Source organism: Camarhynchus parvulus, chromosome 2, assembly GCF_901933205.1.
Source record: "Camarhynchus parvulus chromosome 2, STF_HiC, whole genome shotgun sequence".
NCBI lineage: Eukaryota > Metazoa > Chordata > Aves > Passeriformes > Thraupidae > Camarhynchus > Camarhynchus parvulus.
In genome coordinates, this window is record NC_044572.1 from 143,648,617 (window position 1) to 143,664,287 (window position 15,671).

Below are 15,671 nucleotides of genomic sequence, written 5' to 3' on the forward strand. Positions count from 1 at the left end.
TCAGCAGTGCATTTAAGAGTGATCTTTTTTTGCTAGTGCAGATTATGATTTTTACCCGTCGAAGCTCCTTGTATTTCTTTGAATTACTGCATCTCTCCACACAGTTTTATATGTATTTATTTCTATTAGACCTTTCAGATATGGAGTTCTTGGATGATTCTTCCACAGAGAGTTTGTTACTTAGTGGAGATGAATACAATCAGGATTTTGATTCAACTAACTTTGAAGAGTCTCAGGATGAAGATGATGCTATCAATGAAATTGTTAGATGCATTTGTGAACTTGATGAAGAAAATGGCTTTATGATTCAGGTAAAGAAGTTTGGTGTGTGGAGTTACATTTTCCATGTGAATGTTTTGCTTGTGAAGGTGCTTTTTTGATGTGTCACAGACTGGAATTATGTAGAGTTATGGAATTAACTGTACTTAAGTGAGCCAGAACTGGAGTTATGGAATTATGGAATTAACTGTACTTAAGTGAGCCAGAACAAAATATTTCTTTATTCTGCACTTGGTTTGGCTCTGTTCAGTGGATGCAGAGCTGTTTCTCTAGGATGGGGTTTCTCTACCAATTTGATACATAGGACAAATTGCTGGGTAACCTTTTTCTTTATAGCCAGCTGATAAATTTGGAATAAAGTATCCTTGGCCACACACAAACCATTCTGCTTCTGTTCCCCAGACCATCCAGATTTTACAAGCCCTCCTGGCTTGGCCCTTGTGCTTTGCAGTACCACTTGTAGAAACCTCTCTGCTCATTGTAAATGTCCCTCCTCTGTGTCCAGTGTGTCTCCTGTGCAGAAACTAAATACTGTCAGTACTGTGAGGTGTGTTTCATCTTTAGAACAGCACTTCTCACACTGGGTATCACTACCAGGTTTTAGAAACTGCTGAGAATTTACATGTTAACTTGGTATAGGTAAAAGGGAAGAAGAGTATTCCATGTCTGCACAGCATTCAGGTGTTGAGAGATTGCAACTCCTGATAGATTGCAACTGCTGCTTATTACTTTGTACTCCAGTGAGGAGAGTATTTCCTATCTATGAGTAATTTCAAGTATGTTTTCTCAAGCAAATTATAATGCAGTGATTAAATCAGATGCAAAAAGCAGTAAGGAAGAACTCAGTTGTCAACAACTTTAAAAAGGTCGTGAACCTCCTGTGTTTTTTACCCCCATTCAAAATCAGGTTTGTATTCAACTACTGCTGTGGTACAGTTCCAGCTGATATTATGGAGCTCTTTAGTTAAGATTTAAAGGAAACAAGTAGGGCTGTCATGTGTTAGTGGACATACTGTTCTGGAACTGACAGAGCCCTGGAAATGAAAGGCACACAGGCTGTCTTGGGGAGCAGACTAACAGGCTGTGCTGTGTTGGAGGAACTGAGCAGTTCAGCTGTGGTAACAATGTGGAAAAATGGACTGGTGTAACAATCTTCTGAGACCGGAGAGGACACGACAGCTGTAGTGACAGGAGAAAAGGTGACTTCAGTGTCGTGAACAGGTTGATGCTCGAAGGCATGTCAAAGCAAAGAAGAGAAATTTTTCAGCAGTGGGCCAGCAGATATTTAAAACACTGGCAAGCACAGAGTTGAGAAAGGGAAGTATCTTTATAAGAGGTAGTTACCTACCTGTTTTTGAAGTCCAATGGCAGCCTGATTTTTCCTCTTCATGCTTGTCTCACTGAGAGCAGCCAGTTTGCTGTTTCTAGGCTCTCATGTCTTACCACTTCTATTTTGCTCTCCTATTCTCTTGTTTCTCCTCTTTCATTTTCTCTTAATTTTCTTTTTCTTTTAGATTTTCCATTGGTGCGATATTAAAAGCACATCTTTCTAGCGCACTGGAGAGATGCTTTGTAAATATAAATATTTAAACTGAAGAGTTTTCTACTTTTCACTGTTATGCTGTAATGTATTACATTATCTTTCTACTTTACTATAATATTATACTCCTGTCTTATGTTTCACTACTAAATATGTAGGTGCTAAAATACTGAATGTTGCAATAAAATACTATTTAATATTACATCTTCAGTTTCTTTTTTTTTTTCCTCCAGTCTGAAGTTTGTGGTTGAGGTAACTTCCAGATCTAGAGCTCTTTTTTAGCTTGTTGTCTTTGTCTACCCAAACACAAATTGCCCAACTAGAATAATCTTGCTCAAGCCAGCTATTTAAATTAAAGTGCTGTTCTCTGCATTTTGATGATTCAAGAAGTAACTTCTGGGTTTTCACATCTACTTGTCTCAGTTTTAGTTTTTGCTTTTGTTGTGTTTTTTTTCTGCTGTCAGTGTGAAGAATGCTTGTGTTGGCAGCACAGTGTATGCATGGGACTGTTGGAGGACAGCATTCCAGAGCAGTACATCTGTTACATCTGCAGAGATCCACCAGGTATGGATAAACCACCTTCATCTGAAGCCCTGCTTGGGATTTTTGAGCAAAGATGTTATGAATTTGCTTAAATTGTTCAAGCTTTGTCTGTTTTGTGTTATGTGTGATGCTTCCTTGGGGCAAGTGATTCTAAGTTTGGCTCTGAGCAGAAACTTACTTTTGTATTAGTAACATCATGGTCAGCTATGCTAAATCTTATCCATGAACTCAGTTACCATTGTTTTAGTTGTTGAAACCTAATTTCCCCCAAACCTTAGCACTTTTTTATGTCAGTGTAGTCTGAAAACCTTTTTAAAGAAATCATTTTTGTTCAGGGATCTTTTTGCCAATACTTGGAATCACATTTGTTCATTTAAATATTATCTTAAAGGACTCAGTACCACAGTACATTCAAACATGCTGTGAATGGCATTTCATAGTAATTGCAATTTTATAATGTTTACATTAGCCCAGAACTCTGTAAAAGTGTGGAACTGAATATTTAAAATTCAGAAAATCTATGCCATCTTATAGTAAACAATAGTGCACAAACAGCATATGTTGAATTTCAGATAGGTCAAATTCATAAGAACTAGGAAAACTTTACTTTTAAACTGAATACATTTGATTAGGAAGATGTTGATTTAAAAATTATTCTGTGATAAACCCGTTTTTCTTAACAGTTTTGTGGAGAAAAACTTAAGAATTTGGAAGTAAGTTTTTTTTATTTTCTTCTGACAATTGATACAAATGCGCATATCTGTCTTCTGGTGAAGTATCCAGCACTCCAGCTGTTTCAAAAGGGCAATGAGACTACAACCTCAAATTTACTGTCATTCTAAATTTAAGAAGTGAAATATGAAAATTGTTTGCAGAGATTTTATTAGCTATTTCTGAGATGAAATATTAGGAAAGTAGAGCTGGTTCCATATGTCCCAGTGTGAATCAAAACTGGTGGTAGAGAGTCTTGTCTGATAGTTCTGTGTGGTGTCTCTTTGAGCAGCCCAGCTTCTTCTTACTAAACTCAGCTAATTTGTCTTGTGCTCTTTCCCTGCACTGTGTTAGGTACTTCGTTTTCCCCTGCTATGCAGAGTCTGTGTCCCTAATTTTTATCTTCTCTCCCTTCCTAACCATTACTTCTTTTCTTTCTATGTCAGGAGAAAAAAGTCATTCTCAATGTCAGTATTTTAAAGTGTATTGGGATAATGGGCAAAAAGGAGATAGACAGGGTATTCTCCTGAAAGGTATGAAGGGCTTCCATCAACCCGTTCTTTGTTCTGTCTATGATGATAGTATGATTTGAAATCCACTGTAAGATATTGTCAGTCCGTCTGGGTGCCTTGTTGTAAACAATAACATTGCAATAATTAGCATTATGCATTTCTAGTTTTGGGTGGGCATTTTGGTTTTGTTTTATTTTGTTATGGGGTTTTTTTTAATTTGTTTGGGTTTTTTAGTAGTTATTTAGCTACTGTAGAAGACTTAGCTAAATCCTCATTCCTGCTGGTTGGGTTAAGACATAGCAGGGGAGACCTGAGGCCCACATACATCAATAACCTCTCTACAAGTCTGGTGAAAGGCACCTCAAAGGGGAGTGTAAGAGCACTGCTGTCAGATAACTTTGAAATATCTGCTTTTCCTGAAGCCTTTGCTTGGCTTCTAATAAATAGAGTGAGCCAGCATATATTTAAAACACTGGCAACAATAATATCTAATAAATAGATATTGAGTTCAGTATTGAAACAAAACATTTGTCTTTTAGAAACAAACTGGGTGTTTTGGATATATCCATATAAAATCCACTCTAATATTTCTCTTGGTAACTTGGGCTTTTTTTTTTTTTTTTTTTTGAAGTAAGTTGAACTACAATGTCAGTGTAATTTTTTTTGGTGGTTTTTATTTTGATAACAGCATAGATCTTAATATAATATAGTTTGATTGCAGAAGTGATTAGATTTTAGTTTCAAATGCCATTTAGTGGGATCTTGAGGTTTCAGGCTGATTTTCTTTCTCGTAAGTTTTGACTTTCTTCTTAATCTACAAAAACTAAATTAGTATATATTTTTAGAAAAATCCTGAGTCATCCTTTCATGGATGTTAGGAGATATTTAGGCAAGTTCAGCACATAAATATAGCACTCTAGTTGTAAACATAATTCTGCTGTGCCTTTAGATGTCCCTCAATTTCTTTATTGCTTACCCCAGGACAGAGGTGGAGTGCCAAATATCTCTATGACAAAGACTGGCTTAACAATGGACACATGTGTGGATTATCATTTTTGAAAGAGAACTACTCTCATCTTAATGCCAAAAAGATCGTGTCAACACATCACCTACTGGCAGATGTCTATGGGGTAACTGAAATTCTGCATGGACTGCAGCTGAAGATTGGGATACTGAAGTAGGTATCACTCCAGGCTTTATTTTCCAGCTGTATATATTTAGGTAGCAAAGGCTACCATTATTCCATTTGCATTTTTCTCTCACGTTGAAGTTCTTTCTTGTATAATATTTTAAGTAATTTAAGTGCAAGATGTGCAGTACCCTCAGCTTCAGCAGGAACTAGGTGTTCAGCACCCAAGCAGATCTGGTTTATTGGGATTATTGGTGATTTTTTTGGTAAATTTTGTGTTAAAGGGACATTCTCGATTTATCTTAAATTGATGAATGACCTAGGAATACTTCTTGTTTGATAATGGTGCTTTTCAGTACTTAATATCTAGGAGAATTGGATGCTTAATAGTTCAGTCCTCTAAGTGCACTAAGTTCTCTATAACTTGTTTTTTTCCTTCCCTTCATTGCAGAAATAAGCATCACCCAGACCTTCATCTCTGGGCTTATTCAGGGATGAGAAAAGAACAAGAGCAAAGAACTGTTGGGGTAGAGAAAAAGTTAGTGACTTTGCAGGATGCTGTTAATCCAGCTGAAAGGACATGTCATAGTCAAAACCATAAAGAGCCACCCAGTATACCCCAGAAGATGGAAGAAACATACATCACAAGTGAGCACAGCTACCAAAAACCACAGAGTTTTAGTCATGACTACAAAGCAGTCACTGACCCTATGAGCTCAGATGATGAAGACACAAGTAGCCTTGAGGAAGATCAGGAATATCACACAGAGAATAAAAACTGTTTACAATATTCTTTTAAAGATGGTGGCATGAATGAGCAGGTAAGTATCATTCTTCATCTGGGAAATTTTATTTGGAAAAGTATGTTCAGTCTGATAAAACTGAAGTACATACAGGTATTTAAAAATCTTTGTTGCTGTAAGTCAACATATTTATCAAATAAGTCAGCAGAAATCACTAGAAGCAAACTTGGATCACTGAAATTGTTCCAGGTGAAGTATGTTCGTTGGTATATGAAGTAGAAGGTATGGTTTAAAGTATTGCCTATGCTAAAAAATCATTCTCAATCCAATGTTTTGAGAGAAAGGAAACCCCATTATTAAAATGCAGGGTCTTGGAACAGAATTTACATGGTTTTAACAAGGTGAGGGGAATGGGACAGGTTTCCCTTTTTCTCTCAGTTTGGTTATCTACATGTGTTAGGAGGTTTTGGTTGTTGTTTTTTAAACCAAGGCTTTTTTAATAGTATTTTTTATTGTACTGTATTCTTCTTTTAATAGCAACGCTACCTAGAATATCTTTCACTTGTAATGATTTAGTGACCAACTAATTTCACCTCATGTGCAACTGCTTTTCACTCTTCTATATTGCATATTTCTTCTAATGAAACATTTTTAGTCAGGATTATATTTTGCTGTTTAAACATCTCTTTCTCATTTTTACACTAATGATTTGAATCCATTATTTGGTGGAAAAGGTCTGAAAGTTGTTAATTTGGTTTTAGTGAACAGTTCTCAGAGCAAAAACCAAAGAGAGCCAAACCTTTCTGTTTTCTGCAATACCAGCTGTATGAGGATAAATCATCCAACTCATCCCCCTTTAGAAGTACAGTTTCTGGTGTGGAAGAAATGAGTATGATGCATCTTTTTTTCTTTTTAATTTTAGTTCTAAATGTGGCATGTAAGCTGTATAGTCTGAATGGGGAATTTTAGGCTCATTCTAATTAAAAATACCTGTTTCTGTGCTAAATTTGCTACATTGCACAACTATATTCAGGTTTATAGTAAGGAGACATGCAGCAGTGTCGAATACTCTTGCCTTCCAACAGTAGTTTAAATTGTCATTGTAGACAGTATAAATAGTATAAAGATATTTAGAATTCAAGGAAAATATACATGAGCAGTTAAACAAAACTAATATTCAGGAATATATCTAAAAAGCTAGGTGCTCTCTGTTTGGCACTGGCCCCAACAGACCTCTTCTTGGTTTAAGAGCGTTCTTTTCTCTGGGGGCACCTCGATTGGCCTTGATACTAAAATAAGGCCTTCTGCCTAAACATGATTGGCATAGAAAAACTCTCCTTGGTTTCTCCATAAACCTGTCTGCACTCACCTTAAAACTGACATTGAAGGATCATTTTTAAATGATCTGACTTCTCTTTAAGGTGCCTTTTCTCCTTTCCTTGTCAAAGTTTGGCTGGGGCTTTGAATTTTCCTTTCTAGCATTCTTCAGAACCTTTTAATATTCTGGTTTTCCATACTGTTTTGTCTTACCCTAATCTGCAGTTCTGTTACATACTTCCATTTCTCTTACAAATAGTGTTTGGATCAACTGTTTTCAAGTCCCTTTTTGGGCTATACATTATCTTTAAAATTGTATTTAGTTTCCTTGGTTTTGCTTCTGAGAGCACAAGACTTCCCCACCTGAACCTCCTGTTACTATTTCTTGTCCATGAGCTGTATCCTTAACTCTTCTCCTGCCATCCCTGCCTGATTACCTACATTAATCTCATAGCTTAGAGGAGAACCTGTTGGATTTTGTGGGTTTTTTCCCAAGGAGCCATTTGAATAAATATAGAGGTCATTAGAAGGAAAAAAACCCCAACATTTATGATGTTATTTAGATATTCAGTTCCTTAGTTTTGAAATTTTCTCTAACTTGCTGGAGCAGGCTGAAAGATTATTTTGTTTTAGAATTATGATTTGGATCCTTTCACAGCAAAGGAAAAGTGGCATTCCTGTAGTTTTGGAGAGGAAAATTGTAAGGAATAGATAATTTCTTACTTATATTGCAAATAGTTTTCATAAGATTATGAAAAGTTTGATTACTGAAAACACTGTGGAAGCAAACCTGATGCCTTCAGAGAAGGGATTTTAAATATCATAAAGGCATCAAAACTCTCATGCCTTTCAAATAAAATCTATATCTGATACATAATTTTAACTCCTTTATTGAACATCATGAATATTAACATAATTGATTTTAAGTCTTAAAATGAAAGTTGGGGTTTTTTGCTTAAGTTGTAACTTAAAATCCTTCAGTTCCTGTTTTCTTCTTTACCTCTCTTCTCTTCCTATACTTGACTGGAGAAAAAAATATTTTAATAACAGACCTAACACCATTTTTTTTTTCTTATGTGGTGTGGAAAATTAGATGAACTCTTCAGAGAAATGTATTAATGCAATTAAAGTCATTCTTTGCTCTGGCATTTGACATGAACTGACACTGGGTGAGCACATCTATCTGGCATTCTAGTCCTTGAAATAAAATCTTCAATAGTGAAAGAACTTCACTGGGTATAAAGTTATGGTGGATATAAAATGGAAGTTGTTAATCCTCCTAATTACCTGAGATGCTGAGTATTTTTAACTCATTAAATCTGATCTACTTCCACTCCGTAGCTGAAACATCAAATACAGCAAGATTAGGAGCTTGTGTATTATCTCTGGCATGCTGCGAAGGTACTAATTATATTGAAGAAGTCAATCTTCCTCAAATACTATGTTTGCATAACTCCACATGTTACTGTAACTGTCCCCAAGCATGTTCAGTTTTACCCCAGACTTGTGCCTGGAAGGTAGGTGAGGTAATAGCAGGTAGAAAGAGAAGTTTTTTGTCTTAATCAGCAAACAGAACAGATTGCTCAGAGAGGATGTGAAGTGTCTTCCCTCACTGGAGATACTCCAGAACCATCTGGACACAATCCTGTGCCATGTGCTCTGGGAAGACCCTCTGGGACCAGGTGATCCACTGTGGTCCCTTCCAAGCTGACTCATTTTGGGATTCTGTGAAATAGGATGTCCTCCTTATTTGTGCAAAATAGTGACTGTTGACATCTTAGATACTTCTGCATTGTAGAGAGTCTTCCATGGAAACAAACCTTGGGATTTTGCACATTCTTGGTGGCAGTAGACCCATGCAGTCCAGCTCTTTATGATTTAAGTTGCTATTTATATCAAAAGGGCAGGGAAGTACAATCTGTCGTACTGCATTGAAGAAAGTATTTGAACTGATAAACTTCAGTGTTAGGGAAATGAGGCAAAAGGTGTAGATGCTTACTTATGTGGAAATCTGCATTTTGTTTAGTTTAGTCTGTTGATGTGTCATAGTATGTGGCTTTCTGAGTAAGCTTTTTGTTGTGTGTACAGAAGTACAATTCTAAGCCAGCAGAGTTTATCATGTGACTCAAATGTTGAAATCAACACCAGAAATTAAAACAAAGAAAAAAAAATCTTAAATGGCAATTTTTTTCTCTCTGTTGCTCCTATGAAGAATTCTGCTGAAGGAAACACTGTGTTTGTTTGTAATGAAAGAAAAGGCTCAGAAGAACAAGTGGACACACATCTTCAATGGCAGCTAAATCTCCTCACCCATATAGAGAATGTACAGAATGAAGTCACCAGCAGAATGGACCTGATTGAAAAAGAAGTTGATGGTAACTGCATTGCCAGATTACTTGCTAATGTACCTGTAGCAGCATCTCTATTAACTGATATGTTCAAAGTGATCTGAGGCACTGAGGATGGATTTTTAAGTATTCTGTTCAAATTTGGGTCCCAGAATTATAAGCAGAGCTTGTGCCCTTGATCTCCCCACTCCCTTCTTCAAGTTTTCAATGCTAGTAAAGTAGATTTAAGCGCTCAGGCTCAGACTTCAGAAAGCTTAGATAACTTGTCTAGTCTTTGTCCATATATGAATCCTAAAGTATATGGCTTTTTCTACACCTGGAGGGGTTTTTGCCTGATTGTTCTAGTAATTGACAATATGTAGGGGAAAAAGAAGGTGTTTATTGTGCCTTCAACTTCGGTTTTTTCCTTATTAGTAAGCAAGTGGTTTCATGAAGACAATTCAGTCTTCATGGGAAAACTTGAATGAAGTTATATTGTATGAGAATATTGTAGCACATAAAGTGTCTGTGACTTGCCAGTCATAGAAATTGGTAATTAAGGGAGCTTGTAGTCTAATCTTAGGACTCCTTAATTAATCTTTTAACAAATAAAGTTGTCTTATTTCTATTTGCGGTTTTACTTCCAGTATCCCTGCTTTTCCTAGATACAGTGTTTCTAAATTAATAGGGTTGACCTTTTCCCTTCTCTGTTTCTACAAGCAGAGAAATTCCTTGAAGATTGGAAAACCATTCTGTAATCTCCCGTGGACCTTGTCCACAGGAGCCTGTTAAAGTGGCAGAAGCAAGCCTTGTATTTAAGGGTTGCATTTTCTGTTTCAGAACTGTCAGAGCAGACCATGAACTGAAGTTGCTTTTATGTGTGGAGAGGGTAAATTGTGAGCCAAGTGTAAAATTTACTCCCAGATACCTTTTTACAGCAACAATCAAATCAGAAGATTGGATTGTTCAAGAGAAATATGGAATTAGTTGGTGTTTCCCTAACAAAATTTCTTCTATTGAATAAAAATCACAGCCTCAGTGTATTTTCCCTTTTTTGAATGACAAAGTAAGAAAAAAAGTTTAATTTTTATGGAAACTGTTTCTCAAAGAGTTACTCTAATCAACTTCTTCCTTTCCCTTCTGTAGTTTTAGAAAGCTGGCTTGATTTCACTGGAGAACTGGAACCACCAGATCCTCTGGCAAGATTGCCTCAGCTCAAGCGACGCATCAAACAGCTCTTAATCGACATGGGAAAAGTACAGCAAATAGCAACACTTTGCTCTGTATGACAAAAGGAAGAACATAGAAGTAAAAATAGGTTCTTTACAATTAATTTTATTAGCCCCAAGACTGACAGGAAGACAGCAAAAAGCTGAGCATTTATCTGGTTCTTTTCTGATTATATTAATAGGCTGAAGCTTTAGAAAGAAGAGAGGAAGTTTAGAGTCAGGAATCTGTTTTATTGAAAATATGAATATTCAATGTCTGGGCTTCAAAATTATATGTAATATACTTAGAAGTGTCAATTTCTCAGGATTTTAACATGTTGAACAATAAATCCCCAGATACAAGAAAATTCAACAAACAAAAACTCTTCGAAGAGCAGTGCTACTATTTTGAAACCCTTGGCAAACATTTCTAAATTAGCAGAATTCAGCTGACTAGTAATGCAATCCTCTTATCTTGCTATTGAAAGATAGATACAGAGAGAGCTGTGTCTTCTCTACAAGGAAGGTTTTTAGATTATTTCTTTCTCTTATGAGTGTTCAGGAAAACAAACATACTAGCTTTGATTTTTGAAAAAAATTACTTGTCATGGTCTCCCTTTTAAAGTATTTTTTTAAATAGAAATCCCTAGAACAGCACCCCTAGGCTCCTTTAAAACAGACGTGGAAAATGGTCGTCAGATGTGCCAAATAATATTAAAATCACTGGGATGAGAGTTTAATTATGAATTAGGTGAAGGTTTTTTCCAAAGTCCGACTCGGTGCCAGCAGTCCATCCAAAATTGTATCTACTTTATATTTTTTTATGTTCTATAGCAGTGTTCAGGAATCAAGGTACAATTTTTGTCCTGGGTAGCTCTATTCTGATGTTGGCCCTCTGAAAACTTCACCATCCTCAGTGGGGATGAGGAATGACAAGAGCGGCAAAACTGTCTCTGGCTGTGGAAATTCTGAACCATTAAAGGCAAAAATCACAAGATACCTTATCCAAGTTATTTTTACAAAATTTTTCAGCTTCAGTGAATGAAATGTCATGAAACCAAAGGCAACCTCCTTGCTCTGTTAGCTCTTGCTGGATTTTGAGCCCAGGACTTCTGTGCTGATAAGTTGCCACTGTACCCAGTGCTACATCCGTGTCTGTGTGTGTATGTATATGTGCATAGCTATGTGTTCATATATACATGCCATACACATTTCTACCTACACATGTCTAGTTTTATTACCACAGACTACAAGAACTGGTGGTGCATATTACCTTTTAACAAGCAGTTTCTAAAATTGAAAATAATGTATGTACAGGTTTTGAAATTTGTAAAATATGACTGTTAAAAGGAGGCTATTTAACTGAGGACATTAAGATACTTGAACATTTTATGCCTCATGTCTGTTTATCAGTTCTAGTTATCTGTATAAATGCATTTTAGAACCGATAGACAGTAAACTTGAATTTACCTTTTGATAAGAGTACAAGCCACTGTACATTCAAAAATTATTTAAATTTGCAAACACACTGTTCTATTTGTAAGGTACTGTATGTAAAACTGTTTATTAAAACTATTCTGCATACTCTACATTTTCCACTTTTCTTCCTGATCTACATACAAGTTAAAAAAGAAGTGATTGTTATTATGTACAGACCATCAAAAAATCTTGGAATGCCTTTTAAGGATCCATACAACTGAAAAATGTGCCAAAGATGGATTATCTGGGAAAGACTTTGCAACCAGTGCATTGAACTTTCATGATAAAACCATTATTGAGAAAGAAAGCAGCGTGGCTGGTTCATTGCTAAAGTAAACCTACCCTGACCTTTCCTCTCTGTCTGTCATACCTGAAGTGAGTTATCACTCCTGGTGGCCAAAGCAAAATGTAAACCCCTGTTACAGAGTGGTTGCTACTTAAAAAGTCTTCCCACATCAAGCTTGTAGGAGACATCACAGAGATGCATGAAAACATGGAATTATGGAATGGTTGGCAACTCCATAATGCAGAAAGAACATTAGAGCTGTGGAGTTGTTGACATTTTATAGCAACTGTTAATAAATACTCTGTGTTATATAGATGATGCTTAAATAACTGCTTCAAACATGAATAGTTGAGTGACCTACTTGCTTTTGGATATGTGAGATGTTTTTATAGACTGTTCACTTGCTGCATATCCTTGAATGTGGTACTGTGTGTACTGTATAAGAGAAGTGTAAATCCAAGTGAATTACTTTGAAACAAAGTGGAGTGTATTTACAGAATTTATACAGCATACACTGTAGCAATATTATGCAATGTGTGTGCATGTGTGTTATGTAATATAATTGTAAATGTTACGGAAGGTGGAGGTGGACTTGGAAAGTTCAGGGGGGAGGACAGAGGTTTTATTCTTACTACAGAGATGGAGGAATGGTATTCTGAAAAGGAAATCCTAAGGTCAAAGTTGAAGTTGCCCTTGCAGCTTTAATGTGTCTTCTGTTTGTATGTGTAATGGCCTCTTAATTTACACAAATATGTAATTTTACCCCTCAAGATCCTGCCTTGTTCAGGATGGACTGTGCTTACAAAAACAATCTGTTCAGTTTTTTTTTTTTATGTTCATTGTGTAGTCATGTATTATAAAAACTCTCCTGCAATCATTCATATCTTCTAAGAAATACAATCTCAGTGTCTGTACGGACCGTGCTATGTATGATACATCGTGTCCTGCTCCAATGTTTCACAAACTTGTCTCAGTTTGCTTTCTCAAGTTGTGGTGCTGGTCTGTAACATGTGGACATTAGTTTCTGACCCTAGTTTCTCAAGTATTCAAAGGTTTGAGATGCTTTTGAGGTTTTTATTTTAAACACAAGTTAAGTGCCATAAAAATGCTGTGTTTTGCACAGAATGTAGCCTACAGTTAATTGCTTTGCTCATGTACCAGTCAATCCCAGTGTGATCTGGCTCTTACCAGTATTTCTTCCTAGCTGGCCTTATCAAGAGAATCTTATTCCTGTAGGCATATTTTCCCATCTGTCTTCCTGCTTCCTCTCTAAATAAGCCAGGGATGTACACTCAGTCTGTTTGCAACATCATTTATTGGGGTGTGAATTGTGACTGCATTGTTTTGATGAAGGGGACAGACCCTCTCTGAGGAAAAAGATGGCAATGTAAGGACTGTTGGATACGTGTGCACAGAAAGGCAAAATGTTTAAATTTGAAGCTTTCTGTCGCTGAATAGGAGTTCTAAATAGTAATAGACAAAAGGGAAATGCCATTTTACAAAAGCCTCTTGTGATTTCACAGAGCTAAATGGCAAACTTTTGGAGCCTTTGAATGCCCAGCTTTTTGTCGGAGGTTTAGTTAGGGGTTTTCCTGGTTTTTTTGTTTTTTTTTTTTGTTAATGGAGGTATCAGGGTGATTTCATTTCAAAGTCTGCTCCTACTTGTGACCATACCAGAAGCATCTACATCAGGAATTGTGTTTCAGTTTCAGTGATGGCAGGACAGCAGTCCTGCAGTCATAAATGAGATGTGGTGTTGATGCTGTGATCTGGTATGACACGATGGGGCTGCCATTGGTTACAAAATGGACGTACTTCAGGTCATATTGCAGGGAATGGGTTGGAAGATGCTTCCTGTTAACCCTTTTCTTGGGTAGCTGTAGGTTGAGTAGTGCCCATATTTTGGATATTCTGGCCTTAGATGCATAGACCTTTGTTCAGCTGTGGAGTGGTTTACAGTGGTAGAAGCCTGTCATTTTTTCTCAAATAGACAAAGATGGGTTGCAGTTTTCTGATAGATTTCCTGTATTTGCTGGGTGGCAAAGAATTGAAACTGTGCTTCCATGGGTGCAGTAATCTTGTATGGCTGACAGCCACCTGTCTCTCTTAATTTTATCTCTGAGCTTCTATGTGTGTTCATCTCTTCATTCTGCAGCTTGCATCTTTTTCTCCTTTCATTCTTCAGCTTTCTGCACTCTGGCTTCTGAGGTGCCTGGAGGGTGTCACTCCTTTGTTCTCATGCCCAGTTCTTCCTGGCTGCTGTGGGAAGCAGTCATGGGGAAAGGCCTCTTTGGCTCTTCTGTCCACAGCCTCCAGAGCATCCTGGGACTTGTGTACAGTTGGACTGTGTGCACCATAATCAAAATCTCCAGGTGTTTTTGATGCCTTTCTCAAGTAAGCCTCTTCTGTCTTGTGCAATTGGTGACCTTTCTCTACTCCCATCTGGCTTCTAATTTAACTAGACTTGAATTAATATTACAGCAAAACCCCTCTGGCACTGCTGGGCTCCGGCACTCCTTACCAAACTGAGGGTTAGGATGCAAAGGAGTCATTCAAACATTACAGTAAAATTATAAAAGTATTTGATGTTGTAAACCACACTATTTTTCCTTTGTATTTAAAGGGAAGCTGCAACCATTTTTCTTCACTGGAACTCTAAAGGCACAAAACAGATCCTGAACTGAACTGGAGCTTGGTGTAAAAATCAGCGAGTGGAGGATGGGCAGGACTCTGCCAAAAGAGCAGTCAGGCTGTCCCAGCTGCCTTTGCCCTGTTAGTAGCTCTGAGGAGGTGCTGGTGTGTCAAAGGGGTGTGTGCAATGATGCCATTCATTTGCAAGCAGGATTGTTTAGAACACTGGAACTATAGGTTTTTGCTCTACTACTTAAAAATGTTTCAGTATATGCACCTTAATTTTGGAGTGCTTATTAAAGTCAAAGGCTTAATCACTTTGAAATACCCATTGCTATTCTCACATTTTATTAGCCCACAATTTTTTTCTGTTGTACTGATTGCATATGGCTTTAGGTGAGAATTTTGCAGAGGCTGTTTGAAATGCTTCAGTAATGGTTTCTGTTATACTTTGTTATGTCCTGGGCACTGGGTATGGGGGTCTGTCTTTAGCAATAAATATTATACACTATGTGTATATCTCTTTGTATATGGAAAACAAATACAGAGCATGTAACGATGGTGAAAATACACTGCACCGAGTGCAGACTGTGCATTTGGCAGCCATTCTGCACCAGCCTGAACAACCCAAATGAAAAATTGGAGACCACATGGAGAAAATGAACTAGCATAAAAATCATTCAGGACAAAAGTTCCCTTCCCTTACTCTGTGGGTGGGATAACTAAAGCTAGTTCAATTGCTGTTTCCTTCAAACAGCTGTCTTCCTTTCCTGACAACTGGCCAAGCCTCCTGTGTTCAGCTGTAGCCATGTGCATCAGTGTATTGTCACTAAAGACTCTGAGAGAGGCAGCACTGCACTATGATTAAATCTTCTGTGAGAGAAGCAAAATACTTCCTTCTGTGATTTGTTTTTTATAATAGCAATAATGTTGACTGCATTCTAATACTCACAATAAAGGTCTGTT

The 15,671-nt window shown here is 37.0% G+C and overlaps 1 protein-coding gene across 2 annotated transcripts in view; it reads left to right on the plus strand.

Annotated features, from left to right (window-relative positions):
- Positions 1-15,671, plus strand: part of PHF20L1 (PHD finger protein 20 like 1) — a 55,451-nt gene extending 39,780 nt beyond the window's left edge. For both annotated transcript variants that reach the window (XM_030966245.1, XM_030966254.1), the window contains 6 exons: positions 130-311; positions 2,284-2,383; positions 4,567-4,762; positions 5,166-5,535; positions 8,987-9,149; positions 10,248-15,671. In XM_030966245.1, coding sequence (XP_030822105.1) covers positions 130-311; positions 2,284-2,383; positions 4,567-4,762; positions 5,166-5,535; positions 8,987-9,149; positions 10,248-10,390 — 1,154 coding nt within the window. In that variant the 3' untranslated portion in view covers positions 10,391-15,671. The remainder of the gene's footprint in view (positions 1-129; positions 312-2,283; positions 2,384-4,566; positions 4,763-5,165; positions 5,536-8,986; positions 9,150-10,247) is intronic.